The sequence below is a fragment of the Haliotis cracherodii genome, unplaced genomic scaffold, assembly GCF_022045235.1.
Source record: "Haliotis cracherodii isolate W230 unplaced genomic scaffold, xgHalCrac1.p SCAF_7, whole genome shotgun sequence".
In the NCBI taxonomy this organism is placed as follows: Eukaryota; Metazoa; Mollusca; class Gastropoda; order Lepetellida; family Haliotidae; genus Haliotis; species Haliotis cracherodii.
In genome coordinates this window covers 17066367-17087911 of record NW_027266330.1, presented here as the reverse complement: position 1 = coordinate 17087911, position 21545 = coordinate 17066367, and the positions used below count along the sequence as shown (strand labels likewise).

Here is a 21545-nt window from a genome sequence, read left to right as displayed (position 1 = left end):
AATTACACAAATATGTAAAAGCGCGACCTAAGTATACAAGATTTACCACTCCAGGTTAGTACGGGGAGTTTGTAAAGGAAAACCTAAAGTTGTGCTCAAGGAAACACCCTTTGGAGAATTTAAACGAACGTGATGAATCAAGCATAGAGCGTCGACTTCACCTGACATAGGTACAAGTCTAAATGTACACCTGATTTTTTCCTCCCTTCCTTGTAACCTAGGCTACATCAAAGGTTTAATCCAACGCACGCCGTCCTCGCAAAGTTGAAAACAACTTGCCGTGCCTCTGACCTAATTTGAGTGAAAATATGCTCCCATTTCGATTTCCGATCACAAAATTTGATCCTACCGTCTCCGGTGAGAGGAGCGGTCGAAGTTTTTTAACAAACCACTTCAAGTTGAATCTAAACATATGACATTTGCTACTTAAACAGACGAAAGACGTTATGCGCAGTTGACGGTCCAAACCTCTCTCCAACCTTATAATGACAAGCAGGGATGATAAGACAATTTTTCGCACTGAATAAACAAAGCGAAATTCGGTGACTAAGTACGCGATCCTTTTCCGCCTTGGGTCTGCAACTAGTTATACATAGGAACAAAGAAATTGGTCCCTGATGATCGTGTTTATTGTCTTTACGTTTCATAACCAGGGAAGAAAGAAGATATAATGCGCCAAAATTAACAATGAGTGTGCTGTATATACATATAATGAATAGGCGACAATAAAAAGCCAAATTTAAACAAAAATGAACAGGTGAGAATTGATATTTTTGCTGCCGGTTTTAAACAGAATATTGTAATAAAGAAATCTGACGCATAAATAGAAATGAACTTACATAAATAAATCATATCTTATAAATTAGTTGACATTGTTGTCAGTTGAGAGATATGTTCATGTCAGAAAAGGCGATTTTTTAGCAGCGACCGAACTCACGCAAGTCGTTCACTTTTGTCCTACTGTTGCAAATGGCGCTTGCGAACAAGTACGTACAATATATATCTAACTTCTTATCTATACAAGGCGACATTTTATAACAATTAAATGGTACAAAAAATCTTCAAAAATTATGAAATATAAACAACAATGGTCTTTCGCTCTTGGAATGACTGAGTTTTTCATAAACTATGAATCGTTTATAAAGAAAAAAATAATGAAAATAAAACATATTATGCTACTTTCATATCACTAAAATGTCATTGTAAAACTTGGGGGCGTGATTCGTGCTACCATGATTATGGTTCTAAAGTCACTCACTACGTCACACAACTGCTTCCACTCCGCCACAGAATACACCTCCTTGAATCAAAGGAAACGCTTTAGCACATTTTTCTTGTAAAAAGTCAGGATTTCGTGGCTTACACCACATGTCTCAGCACAGTTTATGGTGAGGATGAGCAAAAACATGTCTGTTCCACGGAACAGATCTGGTTGGCAGGCTTGTATCGGCCACATGGCCCAAAGTTTTTTTATGAGGTTCACAAAAATTGTCTACATATGCGTGAGAGGAACGGTGTTGTTAACAGAACCGTCCGTCGTTGTCGGAATTCCTGCATATTGTCCTTGCATCTGTTGTAGACGTTGTTGTGCCGCTAGGGCTGCGGCACTTTGGTCGGGATGACTTCCATCCCCTGGGAGATACATATGGATCATCTGTCGGAGGTCTTCTGGGTACTGTTTTCCTGAGGTAGGTGCCCCAATCCCCTGCTGCCCGGGGGTATTCGTTTCCCTCTTAATCGAGTTGGGGTTAACTTGAGATGGCTGCATATAATGTCCCATTTGTGCCATCGACATGGTATAACTTGAACTTCCGTTCATATACGATCCCGTGGTCATCTGAGATGCCATGGGCTGGGTGGGGTACCCGTACTGACCCCCTAAGGAAGCCATGTGACCCGTCATCTGCTGGTGATAGGCATTAGGGTCGTGGGTCATCATGGGGTACCCGTTTGGCATATAGCCGTTCATAGCATGGGGGTACATAGCAGCTTCCCGTCCAACCTGTTGTATCTGGGGGTTACCTGGCATTCCGGGTAGAGCGTACTTATCCTTCTTCATCAAAGTCTTTGTCTTCCTCCTCGGTCGGTACTTGTAATCAGGGTGTTCCTTCATGTGAATAGCACGGAGGCGCTTCGCCTCGTCAATAAACGGCCGTTTCTCCGTTTCAGATAGCAGCTTCCATTCAGCACCAAGTCTCTTACTGATTTCCGAATTATGCATTTTGGGGTTCTCCTGGGCCATTTTCCTCCTCTGTCCACGAGACCACACCATGAAAGCATTCATAGGCCGCTTAACACGGCTGTTGTCCACTGCTTTGCTGTTCGAGTTGTTGTTACCTTGAACATTGGGCGAAGTATTTGATTGTCCGTTTTGAGTTTGGGTAGGTTGTCCCTGCGAATGGGCTGGATTCACACCCTGGCTGCTGTGCTGTGGGGTAGACGAAGGGGGTAGGGTAGTGTTAGCATGCGGAGGACCCGCTGGCTTCATGTCGACTTCCATGCTTCTTCCGCGATCTAAAGTTTCCACGTACATGCACGCTGTTGGAGTGTCACCCGGTAGTTGGTACCCGGACTGTGCTCTCACTATAGCTGACAGTCAGCGATTCAGGTAGTCAATGCTGTTCTGTGTGTCCTGTTCACAGTGACGGTAGATAATGTGCCAAATCTTAGCCGCTTTCACCACAGATCTAAACGTCCACACTTGAGGAGAAACACTCCTTTTCTTACTCTAATATCCCATACAGTCATCTGTTATTGATCAAGCGCGCAAAATAGGGTTCCGCGGTAGCCAATCAGAGCCGACTAGAGTGACAGTTTTGATGGACGGTAATTTCAGCGAGTGGTCTACGCTAGACAATAGGCTATGACGATGGGAGGCGGGGCTTAGCCGAGCCTCTCAAAAGAAGGAGGCGGGGCTTGTACGATACGTGCTTTTGTCCGTTTCCCGAAATAAGGAGTAAATCTAATTAATAGCAAAGCTTGACGCTCGCTGAGCCACGGCTGAATGCTTCGCTCGGGCAAAACAGGATCTCGGGCGAATCGTGGATTACCATTCGTTCTACTCGCAGGTGGCAGGCGAGGGAAGAGAAACAAGCACTCAAATCCCGTGCCAATCAAGTGACGTCACAGCACGGGGCTTTTGTCCCCACTGTGTGTTGCCTAGGAAACGTGTCAATCGAGAACTAGAAGATAGACACACTCAATAGGCCGGCTTCTGTTCAATCTAGTCCATTTCTCCCGTCAAAACAATATTTTCAAAACCAAAGCCCGCTCGATGCTAGCTCTCTCAATGTATTTAGGAGCGCTTGTAGTGAAAGGCGAATTTTCCACATTAGGAGTTCTGGATATTTGTAACAGATATCAATGCGATTAAACCTATTCCAGGACAAGCGCTTTTGAAAGGGGATCGCCATGTACCTAACAAATGTGTTGATGCAATCGATTGAATAAGTGACAAAGAATAATTGGCGATCAGACAGACAATTGTCACGTTACAAACAATATATGTATCAAGTAAACCGCTGTTTATATCACAAGGACAGTGTCGCTTCACACAGCGGTACAGGATAGCCACTGTCGACACATACTATAGGGCTTCTGAAATAGACCGGATTCCGTTAAGGGCCTCAATGTCATTGAAAAACATATTTTCAAAAGTGTTCGCCATGGCTGTCTATTTAGCTACAGGTTTAATTGTTGTGCTATTAACAATTCATTCACATCCGACAATAATCATTCGTACAATGTATCGACATGTTTCAACAATTTATCAAAGGCAGAATGATGGCTTCGTGTTGACATAGCTATGTTCGTCGCTTATATATTCATATGGTTGAATATGGGGATGAATTTTAACGATGTTTTTAAAATGTAAACATCTGTAGATTTTCCTTTCCGTGTACTAAAACCACAACTTCGCAAGACATGTTCCAACTGAAAGGTTAATATGCTTCAATAAATGTGTCGATTCAATCGTTGTGACATAAAACAAAACGATATTTAACAAACGCTGAAGATTGTTATCATGGGTATAATTATTATAAGAAAGGGAACAGTAAACTGTGTGCCCAATAAAAAACACATTTGAAAATTATCTGATAAACAAACTACAAAGAGGAGCCGTCATTTCCACGAATATTACAAGGAAGACGGGGTGTAAGGAGGAAACACTGTGTCACGATATCAATGGATCACGATAGATAATCTACCAGTAAAACATGCACGAGGATAATCTTAAAATTAATTACCGGAAACGGATAACTAGCGGAAGAAAAACAGGTAAGTTGTCGCTACTTGCTTTTGGATAAACAAATAGCTCGAGGCAATACATTTGGGCTTATTATTTCAAAGACCCCAGTCGACTAATCCAAGTCCCACACAATGAATTTCCTGTTCCCTTGCTTGTGTCGCCGCAAGTTTTTTGACACCTATGATAATGCAGATGCGTTCTTACACCTATGACGAGCTTTTCAACACAAAATTACGTTCATTGTTGCGCGTGAAAATAGGAATCGGATGCGCCACACGTGCTTAGGACCAGTGAACAGCGTCTGTATTCTAGTCAATTACGGATTATCATTTGTATTTTTGTGAAAAGCAGATAACGGTTACAATGAAATTGACAACAGTAGCCGATTCGGCTGAAGGATCAATATCAAGACATTTTGTAGGACATGGGCCGAGAGGTTATTTCTACATTGTCTATTACAAAACGCAGCGTATAATGAATGTGTGTTTGATGAAATGTATATCTTTACTGGTGAATTACAAAATATTGTTCATAATAAATAGGATTTTATTCTTTTGTGAGAGTTCTGAAATATAATAACACGAAATATGACATACTTGATATTGTTATTTTCTTTCTGATTTGTTTGAGCGTCCACGTCCCAATGAGGATCAATCCAATGGATATTAATGTTTATACTCAAAGTTTACAATTTTATCGAATTATAAAAACTTACATATGAAATATGAAGGTACTAAAAGTGCAATAAGCCTAATATTGATTACAATATTTCAAAATAAACAACCATGAATGGAAAATCAGACTAGCAAATTAAGTTTACCATACTGCTGGTAATTATTACATTATTTTTCAGAAGCAAATCAATAAATCACACAAGGTTGGGGAAAAGTTCAATTAAAATTAATGTTTGCAGAACGGAAATTTGAGAGTGAAATGCACGTAAAAATCAATAATGTTTTTGTGTTGTTGACTTAATTATTTCACCCATGAGGTAAATTTAATTATGATTTGGTTCATTTGAATCGGGCAAAATGAGATTGTGAAATCAGTCATCTGTTCTGTGCATGAAGTGTCTTGTGAAATTATCAAGACGGTACTTTATTAGAATATTTTTAATGGGGAGAAAATGGTCACTGGCTGCAGACAGCCGTGACATCTTCATCTGAAGAAGTTCATACTTCGATGTTTTCAAGTTCGACCGTGAATGAATAATGTTTATCTCGCTTCTAACTTCCGTACGTTTCGCTTTGGTGAATAGGCATGTTTGAGTGTGATTACTGTTGATAACACATCAAAGAATACAGTTTGCTTACACCATAACGAAGGAAATGTAGTTCATTCATTCATTCATTCATTCATTCATTCATTCATTCATTCATTCATTCATTCATTCATTCATTCATTCATTCATTCATTCATTCATTCATTCATATCATGTCCACAATATTGACACAAACAACATACAGGGCAATAACTTGACCCAAAATACCCCCAATAAACAACAGACCCGTTAGGGTTAATTCAAAGATTACATTAGCATTGTGTCCTCCTCCGTCCGAACACAAACCTTATCATTTAAGCCAATTTATTAACCTCTGTTCGATTTATGAATTAACCTCGAGGATCTCAGTGCCACCTGTGGTTACTGATATTAATTTCTAGCGAGTTGATTCTATAGATGAACTTATTTACTCTGGAATAAGCATCTCTATCGTCACGTATTGCTGATTGACTGCCGTAAAAAACTTTGCATTGTACCGGCCAGTGCTTTTTTTAAACTAAATCATTACATCATTGTGTATACCTGTTAAAATGACACAATATACTTTTTCCGACTGGTGTACATGAGTTAATAACTAATGATTGATAATGATTTTTTATTATAGTTCGTGGTTGTCGTTCCTAGCATGTAGTTATTATATTATTAACAGACAGTGTGCATTTGATGACCAAATAAATACGCATCACATACGCTTAAACTCAAAGAACAACGGTGTATTAGTGTACACAAATTGAATATTGCGTTGACGTATTATAATATTGTTCAAACTTACACTCCCCCCTCCCCATCCCCCCATACCACCCCCCACCCCACCCACCCACACACACCTTCATTGGTATATGTCGTTCGACGTTCAGCCTCCTAACGTCTCTACACTATTTTTCTATAGACCCAAATCTGATCGCACTCAATATCGATTTTTCAACGGAATTGAAGCCATGATGGTCGATCTGAGTTTGTTTACATGTTCAGGTTAAAAGTCCCCCTTCTCTTGTAAAGTTGCGGCCTGGGGAACGTCTCTCCCCAGCGACATGGGGATGCGAGGGAACGAGGCCCGTAGATTATCGGCTTTAACTATTCATCTCTCGCTAATCCCTCAAGGGGAGTCGCGATTTAGTTGATAACACCAGAAATTACATTGGCTCAGTATTAATTATTCTGTGGAGGCCAACAAGTGGGGACGTGTCGGGAGGGGTGTTTAAATGGGCGAAGGCGAGGGCGTATGGAGAAGGGAATTAGAAAAATGCACCTTTGTATATTCAAAGACATGTCATCGCAACCTGCTGATATGGGTTACGTATTCATTTCTGCCATTTGTATGATATATGATATATGATATATGATATATGATATATGATATAACAAGTGGTCACAATCAATATTCATCTTTTTAAAAACCCTATCCCATTTGCTTGAGTCTAAAGATGCTGATGAAACATGTTTTGTGAACATGTGCATCACTGCCTTGCGATATGATATTAATAAGGAGGACACATTCGGTCAGCGGTCAGATACGGTCGATAGTCAGTCCTAACCTCCCCATCATGACAGCGTTTTAACTTTGGGAACTCGATTTTAAAGACAACAGAAAAATGAACGCAATGTCTCTAAAACAATTCCCGTTGTAACTTAAGACATAGTTATGAATAATATCTGAAATTCGTTAGAGGATTTATGCTACAGAGAAAAATGCGCGGTCGACTCACACGCAAAATGAATAGTTAATTTAAGCAAGAAAATATTCAAACAATGTGAAGTTGGAGCTTTTACGAGCACAAATCACGCATGCTGGCGTATATTTAACAACTCAAGAAACGCCACCCTGTCCATTTCAGCTTCATGAAATAGAATCCATGTGAAATACAGCGGAGAGCAGATCAAATTTCAAAATTAATAATCACTGCTACCGGTTATTTTAATTACTGCAACTACTGAGAAACTGGTACCATTGGGAACAATTCCGTTATGAACCATGTTTTAATAAGTGAGCGACCAAGATCGTGTATCATTGATGCCTATGGTTGAAATATATGAATACAGTGTTAATGTTAGAGTGATAAATAACTGTTGTCAATTTCAATATCAATTCGCGAAATGCCCCCACTTGTTAAAAATCGATTTTGCCGTTAACGTCCTCCCTAAGATTTATTGATATTAATTAAGCATGTTTTACAAGCATGAAATATGCTTAAAACTCAAATGCTGTTTAAGGTGTCATGATTTATGGGGTAAATATTGATGCTGAATAGTTTACAGGTAAGTTTAAATCACTTTTTAAAACATTATATTTAAAATAAGATCTGTATGTATTTGTGATTTTAAATGTAATAAAACACTGAATAACAAAGGAGGTGACTATGAATAAAACATAACTAAAAATATGAATAGTAAAACAAAACCTGGGACTGAATGCATTGAAGTAGTCAGGGTGAATTTTTTGTGATAATGTTTTATTAATGTTGTGAAGAAGGTACTAGTGCAAATCAATTATGACATTTACTGATCGTGATTCGTACATAGGTTCTGTGATCATTGAACATGTGCTTTATATGATAAAAAAGACGCAGAGGTTATAAAGCCAACCAAACGGGATATTAACCAGAGGTCCTGCCTCGATATATGTCGTTTTCTACACGTACTTCACATCTCATACTAATTGAAGGAGTTAATGGGAAAAAAGAAAGAACTGGTTGGACAAGAATGAATATAAAAAAAGAAGAAATAAATGGGGATACTGAGAAAGTACGAGATGAGATTGATGGATTGAAAGAGGGAATGAACATCAAAATAATTAATAAGATTTTTTGAGAGAGTGATTAGATAATGGATAAATATCGAATACGTTGATATGTTGTTATATATAAACATGCTATAAGATACAGGGAAAACATTGTCACGTTATGTGAATGAAAAGCAACATGGTAGACAGCGTGTTTGTTACCAAGAATGTCGTTTCCATATAGTTTGGCTTTACTCCTATAAAACATAAAAACCGTTCACGATGAATAAAATACTTATTAACTCATTTCTTCGTCTGGCATTATTAAATGTATATTCTAAATCATTTATTACACGAAGCTCCGATTTGTTTGAATTCTTAAAATATAATATAAAAAGTGAAAGCAAGGAGTGTCATGGTATTCAATTTATTTACGTAAATATCAAACACATTTGGAATTCAATAAATAACCAACCAGTTCACTCTTTCAACAACATTAAAACAGGTTGAGGTGACTAAAGAATTGACAAAAATACATGAACAGCGAAAGGAAGAAATGAACATTGTTGCATCAAAACATTCCAACAAAATAATTACAATACCCTCACCCCCAAGGCCCTGCTCCCCCCAGAACTCCCCCCTACCGCCACCCCAGCGGAGTATTTGCAACCAGCTTCAGAAGCTGGTGTGTTGTCCCCAAAGTGCAGACCTGTTGCTGCGCGTTACTGATCACAGCTCAGATGATCAGGGAAATTAATTACCGTACACTTGATGAATGTGTTGACCAAAGAGGTGGCGATGACGAGGGGGAAGGTGTGGGACAATTACTTCCCAGGGTATTAACGCCTGGGTCAGTCTCGCCATGGGAAGGGGTCTGCAGAACAATGTGAAATTTACACCTCAACGAAAACGCCATTTGTGCTTCATAACGCTGTATGATCAAAGAGCCAAAGCTACAATACACGTGTTTGCTTTCGTTCATTTGTGTACAACTAACAGTACTTTGAATGGATGTATATTGCATTCTAAGTTCTAAAGAATACAGCTTAAAGGATTTGATTTTTAAATATTAAGAAAATATGTTATTAATAAATTTGAGGATAGTGAATTTACCACTTGACATATCTTATTGTCATACTTATCCAGGTGCTTACAAATAATGTTTTTATTCTGAAACAAATATTAATTGCATGTTTGAAAATATTTGGTTGTTGACATATGCTGTGTTAGATCAATATATATTTAGAATAACATATATTCGAAAAAAACATGTATTTTCACAACCCTAGGTTGTCAAATTAACAAACCAATTATGTGATGTGTATTAATATGGCAGGCTACTCCAGAGACTCGCTAGATGTCACTAGGAGTGCCATATGTTGTCGTTAGTGATGGCATGTCTCAATCAGTGAAACCTACCACTAAGTAGTCACGTACGTTGCTCTCGCTGTCGCAAACAGTTGTCGTTAATTAGCACAGAGTGACCCTTGTGTGTGTACGTTCCTTACACTTAAAACATTACTCCCGTCAGCGGTTGACGCGGTTGCTGATTTCACTCATGTCATTCACTGTCATTGTTAATTTCAGACAAAACAGATGACTGGGGTCTGAATAGGTCTACTAATTAGAGCACGGAAGGCTTTTGTGACTTACGTCATAGCAAAATCATGACGACAGATGTCTAATTAATTTTATACCAATCAGCAATGATGCGGTACAATTTTGTATAAGCTGCGTTTAATACCTTATGCATAAGTGTGGCAAACAGTTAGTGAACAGGTACATAAAAATCATTTGGCGTGAGGAACTGTGATTGACAATGGTTATTGTTGAATCAGTTTTGTTATCAATGAATTCAGAAAGAACTGCTTTAAAACCAATACTGAAGGTAACTCATCTAATAGTAGTAGCAGTAGTGGTGTATTTAAGTAAATCAGACCACAGGCCCATTTTACAATATATATTCAAGCATTCAAACATGTTGCGCCACAAGTGCATGTAGTAATATCAATACTAATCAGTACGAGTGTATCTGAGACCATATACATATGGTGGTAGAATAGTAGTTTATATAATTGACAACTGCTTGCTCCTCATTTTAAGAGCAAAGAATGTAAACTTGGCAAGATTTTTGATTGTGAAAGCATTACTGGTGTAAATAAAACGTTACATTTAAGCTCTGAAGGAGATGTATAATAATCACTTGGCAGAAAGTTTCTTCTAAGATCGTCATAAAACGGACAAAGTAAACAAACATGGTATTCTGTTTCTACATTTGGAATGATACAAAATGGACAAAGTCTTTCACATTTTGGAATACCTAACTTTCTACCCTGTGATACCATAAGATCACTGCTCGACGTGCGAAACTGTGAGTGAGTAATCCTAAATGCAGCAATATTCACAACACTTAAATAATTTTCATATTCATTTGATAGCTTAATTGTTTTATATCAATATAATGAAGATAATTTGTCAAAAGACTCATCTAATGACCAACGCTATTGCAGAAACTAAACGAAATTGCATTTAACATATTTTATTTTTTTAATCAATTAAGCTATTTTTTATGCCAATGTTTTAGTTTCAGATTCATATTTATTTGCCACATGTCATATTGTCATACATGGAATTGAAACATATGTTATTGTTATAATATTTAATAATGTTTTATCAACAAGGATAAACAAAACAATTATTTCGTTATGCACCAATGTTGACCTGTACCAGTACTTTCCTTGAACAAGAACTAGTTTTCCTACTGCCAAAGAAGTGAATTGATTGACTGGTGACATGCGACCTTGTAAATTTTATGTACATTTCACCATCAATTTCCCTACGTTGCGAGTCACGTGACAAGGTGAACGAGTGTACCAGCCAGGGATATATATATATACATATATAATAACAAACATTAGTCTTGTAAACGACCCAGTCGAACATGGCGGTAATAGAGAGTCGTGAGAAAAGACTGATAACGACCCGTTTTGTGGTTTGTCAAAAGTGGGCGTGGCTTTGTAAACTTTCAGAATAGCTCCATTATTTTGTTTCGCCTTGACAATTTTATAGATACAACAAGATATATTTAACGTTTATTCTTCAAAAGTGTAAAACCCATTCTCAAATTGACTCTACGTCTAAAAGATATCGTTTATTGTCAAGCTGGTGATGAAAAATGTTTTCAAATTAAGATTTCCATATGCTGATATTCGGCGATCATAAAGCTACACAAAAAGATGTGGACAGATGCATTTGAAAACTTTGATAAGGCATATCAATCATAACCTTGAAAATATACATCAGAAATTTGATAATTGATATATCTAGAAGAACCGAAAAAAATCTTGTAACCACAAAACACATTGGGCTGTGTAGCTGTCGAATTATCACCGCCCATCTCTCGTCAGGCAACATTTCATCTAGATTAATAATTCATCCCATCTTGCGAGGTGTGAACAGCAATGCTCCGGCGCTTACCAACATCAAAGAAACACATTAAATATTCATTAGATGAGTCGCTTCATTTCGGAGACCCTTTTATGATATCAGAAACACGCTGCTCAAAACTGACTTTAGTTTTCGCCCAATTAAAGCTACGGGAATATTACTGGATATCACGAACACATTTTTATTAATTACAATTTTATCACTTTACCCTCAAGAAACGTAACATATATTGAAGCAAGCAGTGATGTTTCAAAAGCATAAGTTTTGTTAAAATCATTGAGCTTTAACATCTGTGACGTCACCTTTATCATTACGTCACTTCCTGTAGTGTGTGAATGAACTTCAAAGTTTAAAAGCGTCGGAAAATATATCATTATCAACTTTTATTAAAACAAAATGGTCAACCACAACACATGTCACTTGCCTTCGAAATACCCAATAAACAGTGACAGTGAAATATGTGCCAAACGAAATTGACAAGTTATGTTTTCAACAGATGACAATAGAACTAGGCCATGCGACATACGTGCACAAAACAACCTCGAAATCCTTCGTGTACTCTGTCTATCCAATACCGTCATTATTTGTTCTGTCCATCACAGCTAAACCACACTTCAAGTATGGTCAATTACAAGCAAATGCATTTCTTGGGCATATGTTTCCGTCCAATCTTGGATGTGGCACGTCAATAAATATAGTCCCACTTGTATTCACAGTTCATGTCAATTTCATCGTGAAATATACCCCAGAATCAACAACAAATTCGGGTGGCACTTTAGTCCACCCGTGTAATATTTCACCGGCTAATTAAGACACGCCAGCCCTGGTGAGAGAGATAGCACCCCCCTCCCACGGTGGGGTCACTAATCACCCTCACACCACCCCCATCACCCTACCCTCCTCCGTACAGCCCTATCCGTGAGCCACAGCCCTTTACCCAGATAAACCACGTCCAGCGATGCCCGTCTTACCTTGATAGGTTTTAGGTACACGCTCCAAGCTTAAGTATATGTGTTGGGAAATGACGTATGGTATATTCCATGCCTGCTGCAGTCGGTTAAAACCGCCCTGGTTGTACGACCTTTAACCAACAGACGGTTTTGTCACCAGCTGACATCAAATTGAACATTTTAGACCCACGTATGCTTCCTCCACTCTCAGAGTCTAACTAAATGAGCCCTACCACGGACTTCTCGTTCACAAATATTCATACTATCAATACCTTTTATTCCCCATTCTCTATTCGAAGCTCTCTTAGGCAATTTAATATGTAACGCGATAAGAAAAGTCTCTTTCAAATTTCTAACAATATATTTTACGGGCCGAGATAATGGTTGCTAAGTCTTTTCAGCTTTGTCAATGGCAGAGAATATAGATTTCTATGTAGCAACAATATGCTAGCTCGGGCATACGAGAAAGAATAGGTGCTTTCGTCAGCGAGGCATTCTAAACCAGCCTAACTCATTCATTATGACCGTCGAGCAAATATAAAATTTAATGAACGTAATGCGCCACATTGATATGTTATGAAACTGCTTAATTTGCTATTCAGAGGAAAACAATAAATGCGGCTTGTTGGTGGCCGCGGTTGGGCTTTGTTGCTGTAGTGAATGAGTCAATTACACCATTGCTAGTCCGGCTTGTTAAGCATCATACTGACCATCACTGACCAAGAGGGCTTGAAAATACGGCCAGAGGTTATAAGCTGCTGAGGCGTATTACTCAACGCTAAAACCGTCTTACGGGAATCTGACGGTAATCAGCTTTCCAAGCTGTGACAACATGTGTCCGTGTATTCACCCAATGGCAGATTACTAGCTAGTTAGACCGGAACGAATGAGTAATATTTTCAAAGTAAACCTTGCCGGTAACATCAGAAGCACTTCTAGTTTTGAAGAGACCAACGGATTGTTAAATAGTTAAATATTGGATACATCGGCTGTATGAAAAGTGGTAGGCTTGTTTGAACGAAACGGCGTGGAGTGGCCCAAGTTTGAAAAATCCAAGATGGCGGCCAAGCTAACCAGAAGCCAAGATCCGTGTTCCGGTACGCTGGTTTGAAACTGTTCCAGGTCGGGATGAACCTGATGCGTGTTACGGTGATCTGTTACTGTGTGGCTGATGTTAGAGATAGTTTATAATCAGAAACACAAGGTCCGTGTACAGATATCTCTGAGACGACCCTCCAAGGAGAAACAATAAAACATGTCGGCCCATGAGTATTTAACTTAGTCTGTGTGTTGCATAATGAATCAGTGGTGTTTATATTTATCTGGGTGTTTTAATGAGAATGATTTTAAAATATGTAAAGAAAAGCGATAAAACCCTTTAAATATTCACAAGACATGTCTTCTGAAAGCAGAGTCGATTGAACGATTCCGACTATTCCATGAGCGTGTGTTTATGATTCACTATGAAATAGTGATGATATCAAATGTTCGCGAAAAGGTGAGCGTACCCTGCCCCACCGGTGGCACTCGCCACCTAAATTAATGTAGGTTTTCGTCGCTATTCAGCTGATGTATTGCCGCTGGGACGTTAAATACGAAACTTTTTTTCGAAAATAAACGTATTAAAGAGACAAATAACATTTTTATTGCAAGCTTGGATCATCACGGACCTTCCTGTTGAAAATAATGTCATGTTTCATATTAATATTTGATTTCATTTTTCATCAATTATCTTCCGCATCCGCATTGACCAATCACTAACAGAAACAAATGCTCAGATGACCAAATAAAATTAAAACAAATGACATGATTATTCGAGTATACACTTCACAATTGACATTACTACGTTGTTCAGCCATGATGTCACAATGACGTCACCAATGACGTCATTTCACAGTGAAGTATGGGAATAGGCTAACGAAACGCTTTTGCAAGTCACAGACAGTTATTGCAATCGGGAAGTCACCCAACAACTCAAAAACAATTTCAGGTTGTGTGCTAAGCAGACCTGTCTGGCGAAATCAACGACAGAGAACGTCGCAGCCAATGTAACGCCTGTCAATAGGATCTGCCCATAATCAGCGAATAAATTGACAAAATCAAAAACATGTCACTTTACAGAGTGTCTTGTCGGTTGCAGTGATTGAGAGGGCTGGCGATATTGGACTAATATTACACGCAACTCAAGTCGTACAAAACCAGTGCAAGGGAACATAACGCTGTCGGTTTTAGTAGCAGATTCATAACAGTGGACTGTATTCAAAAGCGTGAAAAAGTCGGAAAATTCAGCCACACACACACACACACACACACACACACACACACACACACACACACACACACACACACACACACACACACACACACACACACACACAGAGACACACATACACACACACACACACACACACACACAGAGGTTTTCTTATTAACTGTTATTTACTCTTTTGCCAGATTCGTACACTTAATAATCAATGATTACTGTCATAACCTACACAGTTCATAAGTGGGCTCCAGGCATTTGTGTTTCAATATAATGAGAAATGTTCCATTGAGTGCTACATAAATATGTCTGAGACAGTCGCCAATCAAACAACGAAAGGTGTTATTTTTCTGCTAAGTCATAATTTGTTATCGAAAATCATTATTCACTAGTTTCTAAGTAAAACGATAGAAATTATTTATCCCACTCCATATGAATTGATGAGTGTGACCAAATTGACCAGTAGCACGCACGCACGCACGCACGCGCACACACGCACACGCATATATATATATATATATATATATATATATATATATATATACATATTACTCAATAAATACTATATATAGTACTCAACTTGTGATAGGTATAATCAGATATACCATATTTAAATATACACTTGACATGTGAAAATAAACTTTGTTTATAACGGAAAGATAAAATCGCCCCTATCACAAGCGGAGTAGTATATGTAGCGAGTTTATGTTGCTCTTGTCTTAATATTAAATAAAAAAGTATGTGTATATTTTGAAGGCAATTACATGGGCAGGTAAACTCTTCATTTTGAGGGGCGGTCGGGTAGCCTAGTGGTTAAAGCGTTCGCTCGTCACGCCGAAGACCCGGGTTCGATTCCCGACATGGGTACAATGTGTGAAGCCCATTTCTTGTGTCCCCCGCCGTGATATTGCTGGAATATTGCTAAAAGCGGCGTAAAACCATACTCACTCACTCACTCTTCATTTTGAAGTGTATTCTTGATATCCCTAATAATGGGTACTAGTTGTATTTTAGTGCATATATTTATATTAAAAAATGAACATCTAGTAATTTTTTAATATATGATTTATATCAATAATAATGGATCTCTTGTTATGTATTTTTATCTGGAGCAATCTATATGTAATTAATCTTTGTTGTGGCAAAATCGTTCGTGACGGATGTCATCGCCGCATGACAATGTGAAGGGAGTTTTTTGTGTGGAAATATTATCTTCAAAACCGATCCCTTCGCCTTGGGAACAGCATATCCTACCACAGGTAAATTTATGAGCTGTCGTTCCGAGCAATCCCACCCCACCCCACCCGATTCTCTCAAGTGGCATAGCGACATATGTTCACGCTAGCCCGCCATTAGCACTCTAACCATAGCTCCGTACAGGTCGGACCGACGCTTCTTAACAGATGTGCATATGGTTGGATATGGAAGCGGAGCGCAGAGCTTGGAAAGGCACTGGCAACACGTGCTTTGTTCTCTGAATTTTATTAAACTGTCATTTTGTTTTAAAATAATTTATGTCTCTCGTCTCGCTTGATCACGTGTAACATATTAATAACAATAATGCAGTGGACTTGAACAGGCTGGACACAAGGGGTCGCGTATGTGCACACGGCAACTTGATCATTGACAACTTGTGTTGAAAATGGCTGTACATGTGTCGCCGCGCATTTAACACGATCATGTTACAAGATAAATGCCTCTAGGACATACAGTTTCAAACAGGCATTCAATTAAACATTTCAATAGATCTTGCAAAAAACATTGTTTTCATCAATCTCCACGCCAAACTCCCGTGCGATATCTGTAGCCGTATATGACAATTTGATGAATACATTTGTAAGTAACTCCTTGTGCTAAACTGCCAGTATGATATTGATTTGATTTAATAAAAGGATGCCGATACTAACTGAAAAATATGTGACCTTAATGACCATAACGAGAAGGACGTCATCAAACCAGAATGTTAGCGAACTATCGCTTGCAGAATTTCTGCCTCGTTCCATCACAAGTTCCGTGTTAACCGATGGAAAGTTACTGATTCTTGTGTTGTACAAGACAAAAGAGTGAGTGAGTGTTGTTTTACGTCACCCTTAGCGACATTCCAAATATCACGGCGGGGACACCAGAAATGGGTTACACATGCACATTGAACTCATGTGGGGAATCGAACCCGGGCCTTTAGCGTGATGAGTGAACGCTTTCAGCACTAGGCTACCTGACCGCCCCGGGGGGTCATTAAGAATGAGGTTCTCAAATCGCATCCCTGTGGGGACTGGAAGCCTGGCTCACGGGGTAATGAGAAATGGGTCAACCCCTAGGCTGCTCCTACCTATCCTAAGATCCGGGGTAGAATAGAATAGGTCTTCAGCGACCCATGTTTTCCGTAAAGGCCACTATGCTTGTCGTAAAAGGCGACTAACGGGATCGGGCGGTCAGGCTCACTAGCTTGGTTGATGCATGTCATCGATTCCAATTATATGTTGTTTTACGCCGCACTCTGTAAAAGTCAAGGCATATGACGGCGGCGTGTCAATAATCGAGTCGAATCAGACAGTCCAGTGATTTATGTAAGGAGCATGTCCTGCTGTTGGGGTAAGATGGCATGCTATCAACCATGTGATCCTTAGTTTTTCACGACCATACCCATTCGTTTTGCCCCCCCCCCCCCCCCCCCTCGCCCCTAAATACGGCGTAACACACAACGCACTCACTCATAGACAATACACTGTGCCAGTCTTGAATAAAGCCTTTTTCCAGTTTTGAAACAAATCATTTTCAAGTTATACATAAACAGATTATACTCACAATCGCGAATCAGAGCTTTAAAAAAAAAAAAATTGATTGTGAGTATATTATTGGTTTATTTAACTTGAAAACAGCTTTCAACAGAACTGGAAAACGAAATATTCAAGACTTTGACACAGTTTCTGGTCTAAAAGTGAGTGAGTCGTGTTTTACGCCGCTTTGAATGTCCCTATTGCAGTTACAAGATGTACATTATATAATTAAGTAACGCCACAGCGAGCCCAACACAACGAGTCCCTAAGCTAGACAAAGATCAGGCTGTACAATGGTACGGAGCCGTTGTCCTCGGGGTCTGAACCCAAAACAGAGGCGAGGGCAAGCTAACCTTACGAGTCATCTGTCATTGAAACAGACAACCCTGACAGGTGACATCAACACAGAACTGATTTTCCACTCACATGCACCTCATGCCAATCAACCCACTCAGGTATATCAACTAACTAATTGATTGCTTTTTAACCCATTTCTTTAAAACGCCGATTTCTCCCCAGTTCAGCGATTCATTGATTCTCCCATACTGTGTCGGGGATCTGGTTAACAGGGAGTGTCATGCCATTAACGTCTTGGCAGAAATTCTATAAGTTGTGACATGTGCCCCGCCCTTGTTATTGACAACGGGTTGTATATTGCAGGTCGTGAGAGGTTACAACCGCCACAAGTGGTTGATTGGATGAATGTACGACATATTTTGATGTTTCTCATCAATAGAGCATACACGAGAGCGGTTTCATTTATTTGGAGAGATGCTTAAGAATGCGTGCTACTGAATCTTGTACGTGATGCAACGGATGCTGAGATAGAGAGTAGATTTAATAATCACCTCTTCCGATGTTTTTGTTTGATAGGAAAAGCATGGGTCATGCTGAGACAACATTATGTAATTGACAACGTGCGCACTATTAAGGATTTAGTAGCGGTCTTCCATTTCCTTCTTAAATTGGAGACATTTTTAACTCGACAAACAGACCAGCTCTACAACGAACTCAGCGGAAAAAAGACGTTTGCATTAGTTTAAGTGTCTCTTGCATGAATGTCATCAACAAGGAATCAATATATTCTATAATATTTATGCAATCATGATAAGGGTGTGTGTTAAGCGATGTAAAACACATTGAAACTAACATAGGATGTAAGCATTGTGACTTGTCCTTGCATGTGTTTGTGACGGGTGCCACCGTCGGGGCAAGATACGTTCACCTTTTCGCTAACACCTGGTATCGTCACTGTTTGTTTATGATTCATAAACACATGCTTATGACATAGTCGGAATAGAAAAATGGGCTGCTTTGAGCATATATTTTTTTATGAATATGGAAAGGGGGTTGTCGCTTTTTTACATTGTAAGACGTATATTAATGTACGCATTCGTAGTTAGAAGTCAAACTTCGATTATGATACTTGGTTTGTCAGATGGTAAACGTGAATTACCTGTGTATTATTCAGCTGGATGACACTGGCAGTTTCTGATGTAAATACTCTTCAAAGCGGCGTTGAATCCTTTTGTGACGTAAGGTAGGAATGACGTCACACCAGAAACGACGTCACAGCTGAAGACGTCATTTAAAATTGTGCTTTCTGAGACGGCGGTTATGGCCAGGGCATTTATTTGAGGTGAGCTCAAAAGGATTAAGAAGTAATGAATAATTAAGAAAGTATTACACTCGCATGTATGTCATACTGATTTTAAGAAACTCGTGCAAGATTTCACGTATTACCCTCGCCCTCGGTCACGAAATACAAGAGTTCTGGCACTCGTTTCGTAACATCAGTATGACACACATTCTCGTATAATAACCTCTCTCTGAAGTCAAAACAAACATCCAAACATCTAATAAAAAATACAAACAGAACCCTTTCACTGAATTGTCGAAAGCAACACATTATGTGTATTCCTTATGGTGAAAGGGAGCCTTAATATGAAGCAGAACAAGGGTATGCTTGCTTACTTGAGCACCCCTCGCCCCTTTAACGTAAGTAAACACTGGACCTGGGTAGAACATTGTCCTGAAGAAAGTCAACTAGCATAACGCTTGTTTACTAATTCAAGGCATTTTCATCCTTGTCTGTACTTAACCAATTATTATCAGGATCAATATTTAGGTCAAGAAGACACTGAAATAAACAAGATGTCAATCAACCACTTCCTTGGTCGAAATAACGATTAAATTGATTGAAATTTGTATATGTAACACTTGAAGCAGACGTATTGTGCGCTACCCACGGATGATGTGCCAAGAATGAAATGTTCGGCACGGGAGAGCCGAATCTCACGTACAACTCACAAAAACGTCATTTCAATCTGAATCTGAATGCGCTGACGTGTTAAGTCAACACCCACGATTGGTGTAACATCCAAAATGAGTTGTATTATCTTTTTGATGATTATTTCCTGGGACAAAGGAGTGTCATTCCAACGGGCACTTGTAGCAACAATTTTCATCTTCAGTCCATTGTTAGCATGTGAAGAAATTCTATTTGGCCCCACTCGCCAAATTCCCCGCATCGAGCGAACTTGAATTCATTTGGAGGCATTGTTCTCTGTCCCACCATTGTTGTCCATGTTCGTGGCGGGAGATGGGACTTGGCTCCGGGGACCGCTGGGTGATTACAGCCTATTGATAAGGAAATCACTTCTCATCCGCAGCACTGGGTTTGCCCGGGAGAGCTCCTCTCCCCTCGTCTAATTAGGCAACGAGAGCGACGTTTCAGCAAATCTAAGCTGACGGCAGAGAACAGACCAGAACCTCACTTTTTGGCAGTTCTGCTGAAACAGAGCACCCACTAGTGTCATCCCTGACTGGCATTTTAAATATCGGAATTATTCTCGCCCCGGGAGGCTCAGAATACTTGGTGTCAATCTTCAGAGAAGGAAGTTGTCACCTGTATGTACAAATGGCATGGCCGACTGTTCACTGGGGTATTTGTATAACGTTCAACTCGCAACGCCGAGGGTTCTGGAGGCATCCTAATGACAACTTGAAGTGTGGTATCATAATTCATAGGTACCGTCATAATATTGGCTTTGATATGTTCCATGGTACGACTACTGTTTGGTGCGATTTGTGTATGCAGGTCAGGAGAAGATGCATAATCTGAACAGGTCACCATGCCTCGTGAATCTGAACATGTCACAGTTAATTTGTAGGTCACAATTGGAAACAGGTTACATAACTAAGAAAAACGTACAACGTTATATATAACAACTTCTTGTTTATTGCATATAGCGACGTTTCCATGTAGATTCTTACACCCTTATCAAGCTGGAGTGACAACAATCAAGTGATGAGAAGTACATCGAAACGTCGCTAAATGCAATAAACCAAGTTGTTATCCACAAAGTTGCACGTTTTTCTTTATTATTTGCCAACTTCTAGAATGCCAATAAAACAGTTAGGTTACATAACTGTATGAACAATCTCACGAGTTTATAATACCTCAAGAAATGTACGAGGTGACACATGCATTTTGAATAGTTACAATTCAGCGATCAATATAAAAAAGAGCTCCCAAGTACCATATGATATGTGGAGAGCTGTAAATACCTATGATATACGTAGAGCTAAAACTACCATGAAACATATGAAGAGGTCACCATACCAAAAGGAATCCGAAGAAAATAACACCGTACCAATACCCTTTCAATATTTAACAGTGTATATTTATCACCATTGTTTATGAAATACAAGCTGGAAACATACTTTTTGACCTTATCACCAGATCATCATCCACAGATGGCCAAACCCAAAATAGTATTACACTCATTCAATGTCTTCTGTTTCATATGGAAATTATCTATGACATGGAACTTTTTTTTATGGATAACAACTTCT

The 21545-nt window shown here is 39.1% G+C and overlaps 1 protein-coding gene across 1 annotated transcript; it reads right to left on the bottom strand.

Moving 5' to 3' along the window:
- Positions 1-611: 611 nt before the first annotated feature.
- On the bottom strand, positions 612-2744 carry LOC139447426 (transcription factor Sox-2-like). Its single transcript, XM_071228768.1, has one exon. The coding sequence runs from the start codon at positions 2531-2533 to the stop codon at positions 1493-1495; it is 1041 nt and encodes a 346-aa protein (XP_071084869.1). The 5' UTR covers positions 2534-2744; the 3' UTR covers positions 612-1492.
- Between the last annotated feature and the right edge of the window lie 18801 nt (positions 2745-21545).